General features: G+C 40.6%; 1 protein-coding gene and 1 non-coding gene across 2 annotated transcripts in view; one reads left to right on the top strand and one right to left on the bottom strand.

Annotated features, from left to right (window-relative positions):
• Positions 1-8,122, bottom strand: part of DCBLD2 (discoidin, CUB and LCCL domain containing 2) — a 103,713-nt gene extending 95,591 nt beyond the window's left edge. Inside the window, exon 1 of the mRNA XM_003261722.4 lies at positions 7,556-8,122. Coding sequence (XP_003261770.2) covers positions 7,556-7,766 — 211 coding nt within the window. The 5' untranslated portion in view covers positions 7,767-8,122. The remainder of the gene's footprint in view (positions 1-7,555) is intronic.
• A 6,514-nt stretch (positions 8,123-14,636) lies between these two features.
• On the top strand, positions 14,637-14,742 carry LOC115832238. The gene has a single exon (XR_004027664.1). It is a non-coding gene; the product is annotated as a U6 spliceosomal RNA (small nuclear RNA).
• The last annotated feature ends 633 nt before the right edge of the window (positions 14,743-15,375 follow it).

Here is a 15,375-nt window from a genome sequence, read left to right as displayed (position 1 = left end):
CTCGCTTTTTTATTGCAAGGGTTAAAAAATAAATTAATAATTTAACAAATATCTGCTGTGTGCCAGTCACTAAGAAAACACACAGCACAAATGTAGACTACCATTTAGAAAGTTTGTCACTGAAAAAAAGCAGAGATACAAGGTACCACAAAGCATTGAAAAAAGAGATGTGTAAAAGCCAGTGGCATTTTCAGCATGTTTCCAGATATAAAGTAAAAGTGCCATAAAAGTGTAAAGCACACCAAAACAAAATTCACATTCCCCAATGTAGCAGTGCTCTGATAAAGAGGAAGAGGACAAGGTTTCAGGCAGGAGGAAGTCATACTGTGCAAGGATTAGGAGCAGGGCAGGAGTTCGGCTGTATAAATCAGCTTTACAAAGTCAGACAGTCTGGTAAGCAGTAATCCCCACTTGTGACTTGATTAGTCAGATCTCATTTGTGGCAGATCTAATCATGATGACCACACGACTTAATCTTGTTAACTATGAGCTATCCAGAACCAGAGAAAGCAGACAGTGGGGATTATCACATGGGCCCAAGTTTGGGAACTGTCCAAGATCAGGTAAAGGGCATTGTTGAGATGATGGATCTGGGGTGCCTGAGCTGAGAAGAGATAACCAAACCTAGTGACAGACAAATGAACCAGGTGAAAGAGGAAGCACCTGAGGCTAACGTTAGGCCTAACATCGCGCAGCTACAAACTCCTCATTCTGCCCCTCAATGGAAAGTCCTCCACAATACGTTCCAGCCTCCATTTCTCATTTTTCTGTTACTCCAGATTAGTGAAGCTACCTGAATGCTCCCCAGGAACATCCACTGGCAAGAAAAAGGAGACACGCAACTACTAGAACAAAAACTAGGGGTACTTTTATAATATTGGAGATGCCTATTGAAGTCAGAAGCTAAAAGCGTGCAAAGGAGAAAGTTTGCCCAAATTGCTGGCACTGATTTAAGCTGTCACCGTTGTTAAGGATGACCCATCTGAGGGGAGCAGAGCTTTCTAAGAAGTAGCCATGTCTATTTTCAGAATTTCAGCTTGAAGGACTCCTCTCGTAGTCAAAAGTGTGCAGCAAAGGGGTCTTCCTCCTGGGAAGAGGTGGGACTGGGAAAGGCTGGGAAGACTGTTAGGCTCTGAGCAAACAGGTAAGGGTCAAGACATGGCTCTCTTCCCGGCTCCTGAACTGACCATTAATTTATGGGGATTAGGCAAAGGACAACAGCATGAAGTGCATGCCGGTGCCCAGGGATGAACCAAATAATGTGCTCAGGGTAGCAGATTAACTCTAGAAATGGGGTTCTTAATTCACATAATTTGAATGACAGACACTATGATAAGTATTAGAAATAAGAAAATGAAAAAAACTCTCTCCACTGGCAGGAATAAATACTTAGAATACAGTGTGGAATGTATTATCTGGAGATGAGTGTGTGGGGACTGTTCGAGAACTCTTCAGAAAGGGATGATACCCAAGAATGGTTTTGAAGGCTGATCAAGAGTTTACCGAGAAGACAAGGAAAGTAAGAGCATTTCAAGTAGAGGAAACTGCATATATAAAGAGGTTAGTACAGGGAACAAGGCAAAATGGCATGAAATTATATCTTAGAAGAATACAATTAGCTCAGTCTCATATCTGAACTATACAGTGTGAGAAATGCTGGCATTAGATTAAGTCAGAGTGAAAGGGAGGGACCAGACTGTGCAAAAAATTACACACATAATATGCAAAGGAGTTTGGACGGTATCTTATAGATGACAAACGGGCTGCTGGCAACACTATGGAAGTCATTAACACAGCTCAAAGAGGAAAATGCCCCAGCATGTGGTACCATGCCTGGCCCACAGTAACCAACCAACAAATGTTTTTCCAATAACTGGGCAGACACAGGGCATGGGTTCAAGAAGCAAACAGTGGAGCATGACCAGAATGAGTTTTGCTACTCATTCTAAAAGGGTGGGCTTTCACACTCCCACTTTCCTGACTCCCCATGTTCTAATCTTATGATCTTACTCTTCAAATATCTGCTGTTCCTTGTGGACAAGAAACCTACCAACACTTCAAAGCTTACCGATCTAAAACCACTTTATCAGTGAGGCATCTCCTGCCTCTCCAGGAGTTGTGAGCTCTTTCTGCCTTATATAACCTTCTTATAACCTTCCTTGATTATTATTATAGTAGGCATCTCCTGCTTCTCCAGGAGTGGTGAGTTCTGTCTGCCTTACATAATCTTCTGATATCCTTCCTTGGTTATTATTATATATATTCCAACTTGAATTACTTTCTCAAATAGACTGTAGGTTCTCTGAAGACAATAACAATGTTTTACTCTTCTCTGAATGTCTCAGGACTATACTGAGGTACATGCACACTCTCTTGAGAGTTCACAGTTGGTACCCCTTAATACTGATAGTTCTTAGTGAGAGAATGATAAAGAGTGCCAATATCTTCTCTTTGATCCCAGGCAATTCAGTTTTGAAGACAAGGTCGCACACACCCTACTCAACAAAAGCCTTGCAGGGAATTCCGGGCCACTCTCCTTAAAAAGCAGTTGAGGGAACATGCATCTTGGGATTCTCCCATAATTCAAGTAGCAAATCAAAGTTTTTCTTTCAACTACACACCATCAGGGTGCACGTTCAGCTGGTGAATGATGTTTTAGTAGCCCTTGGAAATAATCCAGTATCTCATCAGCTTCAGTGGGTACTGCACTGGCACTCATTAGATACTAGTCTATCTGAATATCTGTATTTTCTGTCCTCATAGGTTATACTAATTTAACCCAAATAATGAACTCAAAAATTAGCATGATATTTGTTTCTAAACTAACATTTTGAACTGAAATACTTTCTCAAAGATTTTTCTCCAGAATGAAGACTTCAATTAAATACAATAACAGCTCTGAATACAGTAATTACTTTATAAATACTGAATGTCGTATGATAAAATTTTGCATTTTGAAATTTTTGTTTTACTATATTTTGTAGGTATGCTTATGTGTGCTAAATTAGCCTATAAGTTAATTTTACATGAACACACTATTAAAATTACAACTACATAAGATTATGCAGGTTTGTGAATATGTAATAGAAAGGAAAATTAAAAATTATAAGTCGATGGATTAGAAGATAGAACTGTGGATAATCATCTACATTTTTAGTTTTGAGTAATAATCATTGTTATCCATACAATATTTTAAAATAAATACAAAGTCCTATGGCCATAAGGTTGTTATAAAGAAAACCGAATCCAGTAGCCACATCAGAAAAACTGCCAAATTGTCTCACTTCATATTTCAACAATCACACTTAGCAAATATCACTATCTTTATGAAGCTTTTCCTAATCCCTCTACTGTTAGGTCATCATTCCATATCCTTCCAAATATATCAAGAAGTGGAAGCAGAAACTGTCTACTTGTATGCATTCAATTAATGTCCAACATTACTACCTGAGCTTCACTTCCCAGTGTCACTTTGCTAAGTGTAGTCCTAAATTTAAATTCTACTCCTATGTAAATCTAGCCCTTTCTCACATACATGATCTATTAAGCTTTGGAAATTAATTTATTTGTCATTTTAATTCTAGTACTGGTATTTTACTTATGCCAATTCCACCATTTTAAGATATTTTTACATGTTTGTCTTTAAAATGAAGCTCAGATGTTCAAATGGAATTATCAACTATCCCCAGGGAAAATAATATGTTCTTTTTGTTCCTAACACTGAGAAATCTACCTATAATTTACCTGCAATCTTACAATCAATTTTTCATTTACAAGTTTCAAAAATGTGGTGTTTCAATCTGATCATTCACACGTGTGGAATGTGTGCTGTTTCTAATTTTCATTTTGTAAAATTAATTAGAAACATAGCAGAACAAGGATGCTTTGATTTATTTGCTTCTGAACAAAACTGGATAAGAGCCCCAATGTTTTATCAGACAAAGAAAAGACAATGGAAATTTCTAAATTAACCTAATGTCAATGTGAAAAATAATTACAAATGTTTATTTGCAGAGAGAAATGAGTTTTTATTTTCTGGCAACTCACAAATATTGTTCAAAAATATTTCCCTGCATCACAAGCAAATAAAGGCATTCCTTGACAGAATATAAACTTTTTCACATATTGGTTCCAAATATGTTCAAATAACTGAAACATCCTTTTTAAGAATGAACCTAATTTGTTTCACAGATTAAACTAGCAAAGAAAAACTAGTATCTTCACAACATGTTATATATTAATAGGCCCAAACAAATCAGGCTTAATGGTTTTTAAGAATTAATTCCCTGGTATTTTACCATGTTCAAATTACATTCTAACCAAAAAAGTAGGCAAGCCTTCCAGGATACAAATGAGGAAGCTGAGCTCCTGATATGAAGTAACCCAAATTCCTACAGTCACAATGGAAACCAGAGACCTAAAATCATAGTAGACCATCAACTTCCTATAAATTTAATACAACAGCAAATATGCTACCAGCATAAGTTTCACCAATTTAAATTTTTTTGAGATGTACATTTCACAGAAAAAAAGTTTTCAATAAAAAAGATTTCGAAGACCAACTTCTTGATATCCAACTTAGAACTCTACACAAATACAAGCAACATAATAAATAAAGATAAACAAACAGAATATATTTATAAATTTATGAGTGAAACAGGACTGGTTAAAATACAACTGTTGTGAAAAGTCGGTAAGTTTTCAAACTAATGATACATTTTATTCTGAGCCAAATAAAAAGATCATTGTGAACAGAAAATCTATTGAGGAATAGCTATGTATGACATTAATTGGAATGAAAGTAATATATTCTGCTATTTCAAAATGATGTCAGAAAGAAAAAAGACACTGAAGCACATTTCTACCTCTGCATACTAGATGCATTTCTACCTTCAGTTGTCAAATGAAGAAAAAAAATCTATCAAAGAAACCTTTTTTGCAGTTTAATTTTTATTCTGACTATATGCAAATTACAGAAAATTTAGAAAAGTATAAAGAAATGTCCCACAATTTTACCACCAAAAGACAACTATTAACAGTTTACTTCCTTCCAGTCTTAAGACTTCTTATAGAGTAAAAACTCTACCTTGTAGCTGAACATTACAACATGTACAATTCCCATTAAAAATTCTAAAGGTGTTTTAAACAGACTTCTTTTGAGGTTATGTGAAGGAATATCAGTAGACCCTAAAGAACATCTGTCAGACTGGGAAGACTGGCTTAAAAGGAATTCCACCACAGGCTGCTTTAGGGTCCTTTGAGTAAAAACTTTAATTTTTAAAAATGAGGAAATTCAAATCTCAAATAATTCCTGAGTTTTCAGATAATGTATACCTAATTAGCTCTTAATTTATCAACTTAGTAAGATCGAGATTAACGATAATCATTTATAGCTATTTTAAGCTTTTCCCTTTGCAAAATTCCTGCGTACTATCATTTCATTTCTATTAAGCTATGAGATGGGTATGTATTCTCATCTTAATGATGTAGAAAACTGAGGTACAAAGAGATTAAATATTAAATGATTTAGCAAAATTTACCCAAGCAATTTAGAAGAACAGAACTAAAAAAAAAGTCTTTTAATTATCAGAATCATTTCTATTTACGTTGATGTTTATATAGGATGACACTGTTAAAGAGAAATGTATTTGCTAAAATGTTCTGGTAAAAAAATTATATTAAACCTTAAAAAATGAAGTAATGTTGCATGTCTGATTAGACTGGCTTTTTTTTTTTTTTTTTTTTTTGAGACAGAGTCTTGCTCTATGGCCAACCTCCGCCTCCCGGGTTCGAGCGATTCCCCTGCCTCAGCCTCCCGAGTACCTGGGACTACATGCATGCGCCACCACGCCCGGCTAATTTTTTGTATTTTAGGAGAGACGGGTTTCACCATGTTAATCAGGATGGTCTCGATCTCCTGTCCTCGTGATCTGCCCGCCTCAGCCTCCCAAAGTGCTGGGATTACAGGCGTGAGCCACCGCGCCCCGTAGACTGGCCTTTTCTAAAAACAAGGCAATCCCTCATTTGGAAGGGAGACAAACTGATTCTATACTGTTCCAAGGTTTTTTTTAATAACATGATACAAACACTATCAGATCCAGAAACAAGCAAAACAGAGTACTCAGCCTATGGAGTAATATGCCCTCCTGCATCAAGGTACCTTATATTCTTTGTGTCTCAATTTCCTTACGTTTAAACTGGGATAACAGTAACTATCTCAGCTGATTGTAGTGAAGATTCAAGGAGTTAATAAACCCAAACCACTTAGTCTAGTTGTTCTTGCCACAAAGTAAGCCCTAAGTGTTAGCCATATATAAGCCTGTTTTCCCCTCTACCAGGAGGGAAATACATCTCTACAATGGAAAGAAGGATTTCACACTTCAATATATTAAACGCTGATGATGTCCAATAATTTTAGAAGACGGTCTAACTAAAACCTAAATGCTAAGCATCTAAATTTTGAGTTACTCTATATAGAAATGTGTCTAGATCTAAGGGGTCAGTTTGCCGAATACATTTTTTCCTTATAGGTACAGAGATTATATTTCCACATGCCTGTCAAGGTTCGGCATCTTCTTAATGACAGGCCATGATTCCATACTTTACTGAAAACCATGAGAGCAACATAAAGCTGGGCTTAAAGGTAGAGAACAATTTTCTTTTTAAAAAACTCCCTTCCTAGCAATAAGTAACAATCCAATCCTTATCCTTCCCACTGCAATAAAACGGAAAATGCAATGGAAAAATCTGTTCAAAAACTGATGCCAAACTGATTCAAAAAGTGTGGTACACCACGGAAAAATAGTACTAAAGGGGAAAAGAAATCACCCTGCATTCTCTTTCCATTATGATAATTATTTAATAAACAGTTTTGCTTGTTTCTGGAACAGGTTTTTCAAGGATTGTAGGTGGAAAAAAAAAGTTTTGTCACTTTCTGGAAAGGCTTACCTTTTTAACGTGGAAAGCTTCACTTGGGCAAATTAGCATAGCGTTGGGTCAGACCCAGTGTTTGACCAAGGCAGTCTAGACCACCAGCCTCAATGATGGATTGTAAAGAACATGTTCTGAATCCAAGACTCAGAGATAAGCAGAAACGATTCCATTCGCTTCAGAACCCGAGCTCTTTCACAAAGGATGATAATTACCACCACTTACCTTTAATAGGCTTAAGATGCTATTTAATTAACCTGCCTTCCTACAGTGTCCATCCATCAGTTCAGCTTAACTTTATGGGTCATTATCTCCAAAGGTTATTTTTCCTCCCTAAAATTTTCCCCAGAAGGACCTAATATCAACGAGGCTTTCATAGCAGGGTCTCACGTCCCCCTTTCCGAGAAATAAATGGCGTTGCCAAAAAGTAAAGCCGCGCCAACTTGGGGGACAGACGGGCAAGAGCCTGCCTTTGCAACTCAACCCTGTGAGTACCCAGCCAGGTCTGGTCACGCACGAAAGCGCACCGCGCCTCCCTGCAGCGTCTGCAGATTCGTTCAGGGGCCAAGAGACCCGACGCCCCGACGAAGGATCCCCCGCCACTCACTCCCCTGGGACCACTCACCTTGCTGGGCTCCAGCGTCCTCGAGCAGCAGGAGCAGGACAAGTAAGAGCAGGAGGAACAGAGGCATGGAGAAGGAGGAGGAGTTGGAGCAGGGAGGGAGGGAGCGGGAGAGGGGGAGCGCGGCCCAGGCGGGGGCGGGGGCGGCGGCCGCGGCCCGGACTTGGGGACACTGCGGGCAGCGCCTGGCTCTCACCACAGCCCGGCTCGCCATCGCGGCGGCCGGCAGTCCGCCTGCATAGTGCGGGCGCCCCGGCAGCCCCGCGCGCCTCTGGCGGCGGCACCCGATCAGGAGACGGCGGCAGCGGCGGGAGAACGAGAGGCAGCCCTCGCCTCACCCCGCGCCGGGACCCTTCCGCCCCTCACCCCGCTTTCACCTACTCCTCCTTCGTCCCTTCCCTCCGCTCCCCGCCCCGAGACCCCAGGCCGGAGCGCAGGATAGGGGAGGGAAGGAAGCGGAGTGCTCGAGCCGCGGAGGGCGGCCGCGGCGGAGCTAAGGGACGCGCCTCCCGCGCCGCACTCCTCACCAGGGTCGCTGCTCGCCGCGCTCGCCCGCGGCTCTGGCTAGCTGGCAGGCAGGCCCGCCGCCCGCTCCCTCGCGCTCCCTCTCGCGCGCGCCGGCCACGCCCCCTCGGCGCCGCGGCCAATCCTCGGCCAGCTCTGGTCCGTCTCCTTCCGCGAAACCCAATCAGCATGCTCGCTCGTCGGTCGACCCGCTAGTTCTCCGGCCCATTCCTCGAGCTCCACCGCCCCTTATCTCCCTCTTCCAATCCCCTTCGGCCTTTGAAGGCGTCCCACCCGCCTCCTCTAATCCGGGTCCCGCCCTCAAGCTTCGGATCCCCGCGGCCCCCGCCCGGCCCGGGCGCCTGTTATTGTTGGGACCGCAGCCCAAACTGATCCCGCAGAGGCTGCAGCCAGCTCGTCAATGACTTCCGGGACGTCCCCCATCCCGCGCTCCCTGCTCCTCAGGCCCAGCTTGCTCCTTGCTCCTTGCTCCTCGCTTCTCCGCCGCACATCAGACCACTGGAAGGGGGTGGGAAACCTGGATCCTGGATTGTTTTAGCTGGGAGCTGAGTCTAAGGGACTTTTTCTTTTTCTTTTTTTTTTAATGGTAGAGCGTGGTTTGTTTGTTAAAACTGCCGCCAGTTGTTGCAACAGCTCCGAGTTATAATAATAAAAGATGCAGTGTTCAGTTTTTAATATATGTGTTCCCTGTTTTCTCTGCCCTTTTTATGGCGGGGGGTGGGGGACAAAAAAGTGTAAAACAAGATCCGTGCAGCAAAGGCAATTTAAGTCTAACATCCCAACCTTCATTCAGCCATTCTACAAGGAATTGTTGAGCACCTGCTATGTATCTGCAGACGTTGCTACAGAAATCTTGAAATGTGGAACAGAGATGGAAATATAGCATGCAAGTCAGAATGAAGTAAGTGCTAATTAGAGTCACAAGCAGTTTGATGGAGACTGTAAGTCTATGGAACGACAAAAAGAATTTTGGGAAAGAGGAATGCAGCGGTCTACGCAGTGATTTATTTTAGAGAGAAGAGAGTGGCCGTCTAGGATGTTTTTAACAGCAGCCCCTAAAAGGACAATGGTGTCAGTAACAAATACAAAAAACAGCTAAGGTGGAACAAGTTGTGTGAGAAAGTAAGTTAATTTTGGGCGTATTGAATTTGAGATGCCAACTTAGATAATAAGTGAAGCTATGTAACAGGCAGATGGATATTTTAGTCGAAAGCTCAGATTGAGGGCTTTGAAATTATGGCTCTGGGAGTCATACATAGCCATACATGTATACATATACATATGTATACATAGTCATACATAGATGTGATATTCAAAAACATGGAAGGGACTGATATCCTTAAATGAAAATCTAAGTTGGAAAGGACTTTAGAGGTCGTATTTTTCAACTCCCCTGCATATTTCTCATACAATAATCTCTTCAACCACATTTATTCAATTAGCATTTATTAAATGCCTAAGAAACCCTATTATGCTCTAAGCCGTTGTGGGCATTGGGCATAAAAAGTTTACTGAGAAGAGCTTACATTCTGGAGGAGGAGGTGACATGTAAACAAACCTATTGTTATTAGTGCCACGTTAGAGGTGTGGACTGGTGCCACAGTATCACAGTGAAAGGAGTTCAAAAAATCCCGTCACAGTTTGAAATGTCAGTGTCTTGAATAAGAAACTAAAGTGAAAAAGGTGATCTCAGGCCAGAGGCAAAAATAGGCTGGGTCACAGGCTCAAGAGGGAATGGTGTTGATGGAGCTGGATTGACTACTGCTGACGTAATGGGAGGAACTGGAGACTAGTCTGGAAAAGTTAGGAGGGGCAAGATGTAAGGCAAGCTAAGAGTCAAGATTTTATTTTGTGTCACTGAAAAATAACTAAAGGGTTCTAAGAAAGAATGACATTGTCAGTTTTTTTTTTTTTTTTTATTTTTTGAGATGGAGTTTTGCTCTTGTTGCTCAGGCTGGAGTGCAATGGCATGATCTCGGCTCACTGCAACCTCTGCCTCCCGGTTTCAAGCGATTCTCCTGCTTCAGTCTCCTTAGTAGCTGGGATTACAGGCATGTGCCACCGCACCCGGCTAATTTTGTATTTTTAGTAGAGCTGGGGTTTCTCCATGTTGGTCAGGCTGGTCTCGAACTCCCGACCTGAGGTGATCCGCCTGCCTCAGCCTCCCAAAGTGCTGGGATTACAGGCGTGAGCCATCGTGCCTGGTCATTATCAGGTTTTTATTGTAAAAACCCCAATCAGCCAGTAGGGTGAGAAATACATTGGTGTAAGAGCAAGACTGGAAGCCAGGGAGAGCCAGTCTGCAGTTAAAGGGAGTGATGGTGAGTTTTTACTGCATTAAAAGTGGGCTTGGGAAGGGGGAACCAACTAGGGGAATATTTTTAAACTTAGTGACTGATTACATGTGGAGTGTAGAGTTGAGGAAGTCCTTAGGTTTCTGGTAGAAGGTGATGCCTTTCCCACAGTAAGGAGTACAAGAAGAAGAATTGGTTTGGTTGGATAAAGAAGTAGAAGATAAAAATCATAAATTCAGAATTGAACCTATCAAACATGATAGGCAAGCAGTCAGTCATGAAATAAGATTTCTAGTAATAGTGCCTGAGACAACCTATTTCATGTTGAATCACTCCTTTCATAGGACCATTGAAAGAGAAGCTTGAGGTCACAGACGTGGTGGCAGAGCAAGGTATTATGAATCTTAGCCTGGCATTCTACTGACTACATAGAACTATGGCAGAGGCAGAGAATTCACCTAAGAACTAGCACAGTTATGGAGCATTTCTGGAAGAGGCAAAATTTGGTCTCTAGCAACCCGTACCCTTTAATACCACAGGAAAAGATCCAGACTACATACCTCTAAAGCAAGAGGAAGGAGCACTTACATTTCTCATCACTGTTTTACTTACCATCTAGTGTTTTAAAAGATTGTTAAAAGTAGAGACTAGAGAGGTGAAGAGGTTCTGAATTAGGTCACTGGCAGGGAAAAAGAGACGGAGGTGGGAGCAAGTTGGAGTTATATTTAAAGCGGCAAAATCAAAAGGTCTTAGTGACTAATGCCATTTGACTATTTCTGTGTTATTTTATGCCTCAGCTTCCGGAGTTTTGCTTTGGAAGACAGGTCTGGAAGTCTGGCTAGAGAACATTCGTGGTGCCCCCTATTGCTTTATGTGTATAGGAAATTACAAATATAGCACAGATGTGGGAGAGGATTGATGCTGTTGCACACTTATTCTCTCTTTACTTCTGATTATTGTCTCTCTACTGAGTTGCCAAACAATGACAGAAGGCTGCTCTGAAATGACCAAAATTTTTTCCTGGGACCTCACATCAAAGGAATATAACAGGCATTCGTTTCTAAGACAATGCCTGGGTAAAGTGGAATTCTAGTTTATAGTACCTTTCTTATTCTCTGCATGTTGCTCTAGACAACTTGGTCATGATCCTTGCTTCTGGGGACTTGGTTTATTTGGGGATTGACATCTTATGAGGCAGTGGGAGCAATACTTGTCCAGGACCATTTTACCCATGCAACCCAGATGCATAACCCAGGGGCAGAACTGGGGATTCTAATCAAGTCTCAAAGTGGATAGGTTTGGAGAGGGCCACCACTGTAGCAGATAGAGGCTCCCAGAAGCTAAAGTTCCTCCACAAGGCAAGCCCAGGTTCTGGCTTCTTTCTACAGGGTTTCAAAAGTATGTATTATTGTAATGTATTTCTAGTTGTTTACTCTACATTAAGATATTTAAAAATAAAAATAGATTCTCAACCTAAATTTTAATTTACCAGCCTTTTCTCCTCTTTTTATCTTTTCTCTTTCTTCCTCCTTTTCTTATTCTTTATTTCATGTTTCTTAATCAGTAAAGAATGGAAGAATAGGCCAGGCGCCGTGGCTCACGCCTGTAATTCCAGCACTTTGGGAGGCTGAGGCAGGCGGATCATGAGGTCAGAAGATCGAGACCATCCTGGCTAACACGGTGAAACCCTGTCTCTACTAAAAATACAAAAAATTAGCCGGGCATGGTGGCGGGCGCCTGTAGTCCCAGCTACTCGGGAGGCTGAGGCAGGAGAATGGCGTGAACTCTTGAGGCGGAGCTTGCAGTGATCCGAGATCACACCACTGCACTCCAGCCTGGGTGACAGAGTGAAACTCCGTCTCACACACACACACACAAAAAAAAGAATGGAACAATAAAGAAAATCGAATTAATCTATAGAGAAAAGGGGAAATATAAAAAGAATAGTTACATTTTACCATTCCTACTTTCAAATGAATCCAAGCTCAGCCAACTGCTAAGGAAATGAGAATGTAGGAAAAGAACCTGGGGGCTGGTGCCTTTGTTTCTGTCTGTGCAGAAACATCTGGGTTTCAATAGAATGATACAGTAAGAATCATTTGGCACCCATCATTGCTATTAAATGTCTGTTAGCATTAATGAAACAAAAGAGGCTCATTAAAAATGGCATTTATACTGGAAACCTTAGGAGGATGGTATGTAATGAATCATTGGTGAGCTTTATCAGTGACTGTGTATTTTTGGCAGGATAACAGAAAGAGGGAATGAACAAGAATGTACTTTTGTGATCTTCCAGTGGGGTAGGAGAGAAAGAAGATTGTGGCAATTCTGGGGAAATACTTCAAACATCAAAGACCAGAGCCTTAAGATCTGGTTACTCTTCTCACAGGAGCATTTTCTTTGTCCTGTTGACTGTTTCGGAAAATGTTTACAGCCAACTTTGCTGCTAAATATCTGAATTCCACTGAAGACACTTTCTTTCTGTGAACAGAAGTGGTTTGGATACATTTTTCTCTTTATCTTGTATGCTTTTTTTAGTTACTTATTTCAGTCAACTCTCCTAAGTTTATTACTCATATTTTCTTAACATTTGTAAACTTTTTACAAGATATTTGTTATAGCAAATTTAAGGCAAAAGTGCCAGAGATCTAATTTATTATAGAAGGTGTTTAATTTCTGCCAGTGGATGATAATGTTAAATACCTCTCTTAAAAGATTAACTTTTGTATATATCAGCAACATGACTAACTTTTGGCATTTTCCATTTGCATCTTCATCTGCTGCAACCATCTTACTCTCTTTCTCTCTCTCCATCTCTTGCCCCAGTCTCTCTCACACTCTTGGTTTTTCTAGGAACATTAGGAAATTAGCCAATTCATTTTCTTATGTGTCATGACAAGAAGGCTTCAGTCTAGTATTTTATCTCTGATGGAGATTTCAAAGGATTTTAGTAAAAGCATGTGAAAACTGCCTTCCATAACATTATTATCATGCCTAGAAATTAGGAAATTCATTATACATGGATGGTTAACATAGCAGTAAATGTGAATAGTGACCATGCTAGCATATCTGAGAAAATATAATTTAGGTATCTTGCAGGCCTCCTCTGCTATACGCCTGTATCCTTTCATGTGGGACTTTTGCTGGCAACACAGTTGAGAATTGAATGTACAGAGTTGAAATGCTCTTTGGATTCTGAGAAATTAAGTTTTGTGAGATAATGGAAACAGGCCTAGATAAGACTCTTGTATACAATTTCTGCTTGAAAGTGCTATATAACCTCCAGCAAGGCTCCTAATCTCTCTAGGCCTCAGTTTCCTTGCCCATAACAGAAAATGATTGGATCCTATTCTAAATCTGAAGTTTGATAATACTTCCAAATTTTCTTTATTCACATCTCCCTTTCATCTCACGCCAAATTCTAAGTCTTCAGTTCCCAGATTTCTACCTAATGAGGAAGGAAAAGAACCAAAAGCTAATAACTACAGAATTGGTGTCTGGGAAATACTTGTCTTTGCTGAACACCAGTGCACCTTAAAGGTTGTGTTTGATTTGGAAAATAATCCTCAGGTCCCCCAATGGCATCCCAGCAATGTCTTTATGAATGGAGGCTACATGAATAGCCCCAGTTTTATTCTGTGAAAGAAGCAAACAGAACCTTGGACAGGCAGGGTAACCTTTTCAGAGAGGAGATGGGGCCAGGTCAGAGGAAATAAAGCTAGTTAGCAACTTGGCAGGAAGCTGGAGCTTCAGAGAAGTAAGAAATATAATTTCCCAGTCATTTCAATGCAAAGATGCTTTAAAAATAGGGATATCTAATAAATAATTTCAAGGTGTTTGCTATATGTGCTATACTGTAATCTTCCCCTTGCCTTCCTCCCAAACTCTCCAATAAGTTTACTACAGTCGCAGCCTTGATTGGGGGAGACCTTGGGCACTGTGAGTGGAGGACATGCCTATTTCCACATAAACAAGGGCAGCATCAGCAGGTGGTGAAATGAAAGCATGGATCAAGGATTCAGAAGAAGCAGAAGACTACTATAACTAGAGGTTTTGAGAAACTTAAATCTTCACACCACTCCCCACTCTCTTGACAAGAAACTAAGTTCCCATCCCTATATAAGTCAGGATGTTTGAACCATAGCAAGCTAGAGGATTTGGAATCGTCCAGGCAAGTGACATCTTTCACACTAGGATAAGCAAATAATAATATAATAATTCAAATTTTTATTTTCTAAGAACGAAGAGAATAGAATTGAAATTGGGTGCTCACTTCGGCAGCACATATACTAAAATTGGAACAATACAGAGATGATTAGCATGGCTCCTGCACAAGGATGGCATGCAAATTTGTAAGCATTCCATATTTTTCAAATCTGCAAAATAACCAGCTAGCAAAATGATGACAAGATCAAATCCACACATAAAAACACCAACCATAAATGTAAGTGGGCTAAATGCCCCAATTTAAAGACACAGAATGGCAAGCTGGATAAAGAGCCAAGACCCATCAATATGTTGTCTTCAAGAGATCCATCTCACATGCAAAGATACACACAGGCTAAAAATAAAAGGATGGAGGAAAATTTACCAAGCAAATGGGAAACAGAAAAAAGCAGGGGTTGCGATCCTAGTTTCTGACAAAATAGGCTTTAAACCAACAAAGATTAAAAAAAGACAAAGACATTACCTAATGGTAAAGTGTTCAATTCAGCAAGAAGAGCTAACTATCCTGAGTATATATGTACCCAATACAGGAGCACCCAGATTCATAAAGCAAGTTCTTAGAGACCTTCAAAGAGACTTAGACTCCCACACAATAATAGTGGGAGACTTTAACACCCCACTGACAATATTAGATCATTCAGATAGAAAATTAACAAAGATATTCAGGACCTGAATTCAGTTCTGGGTCAAGTGGACCTGATAGATATCTGCAGAACTCTCCACCTAAAAACAACAGAATATTCATTCTTCTCATTGCCACATGGCACTTACTCTAAA

The sequence above is a fragment of the Nomascus leucogenys genome, chromosome 21 (assembly GCF_006542625.1).
Source record: "Nomascus leucogenys isolate Asia chromosome 21, Asia_NLE_v1, whole genome shotgun sequence".
Classification (NCBI taxonomy): domain Eukaryota; kingdom Metazoa; phylum Chordata; class Mammalia; order Primates; family Hylobatidae; genus Nomascus; species Nomascus leucogenys.
Note: the sequence above shows the minus strand (reverse complement) of the source record. Positions and strands in the feature narration are given on the sequence as shown.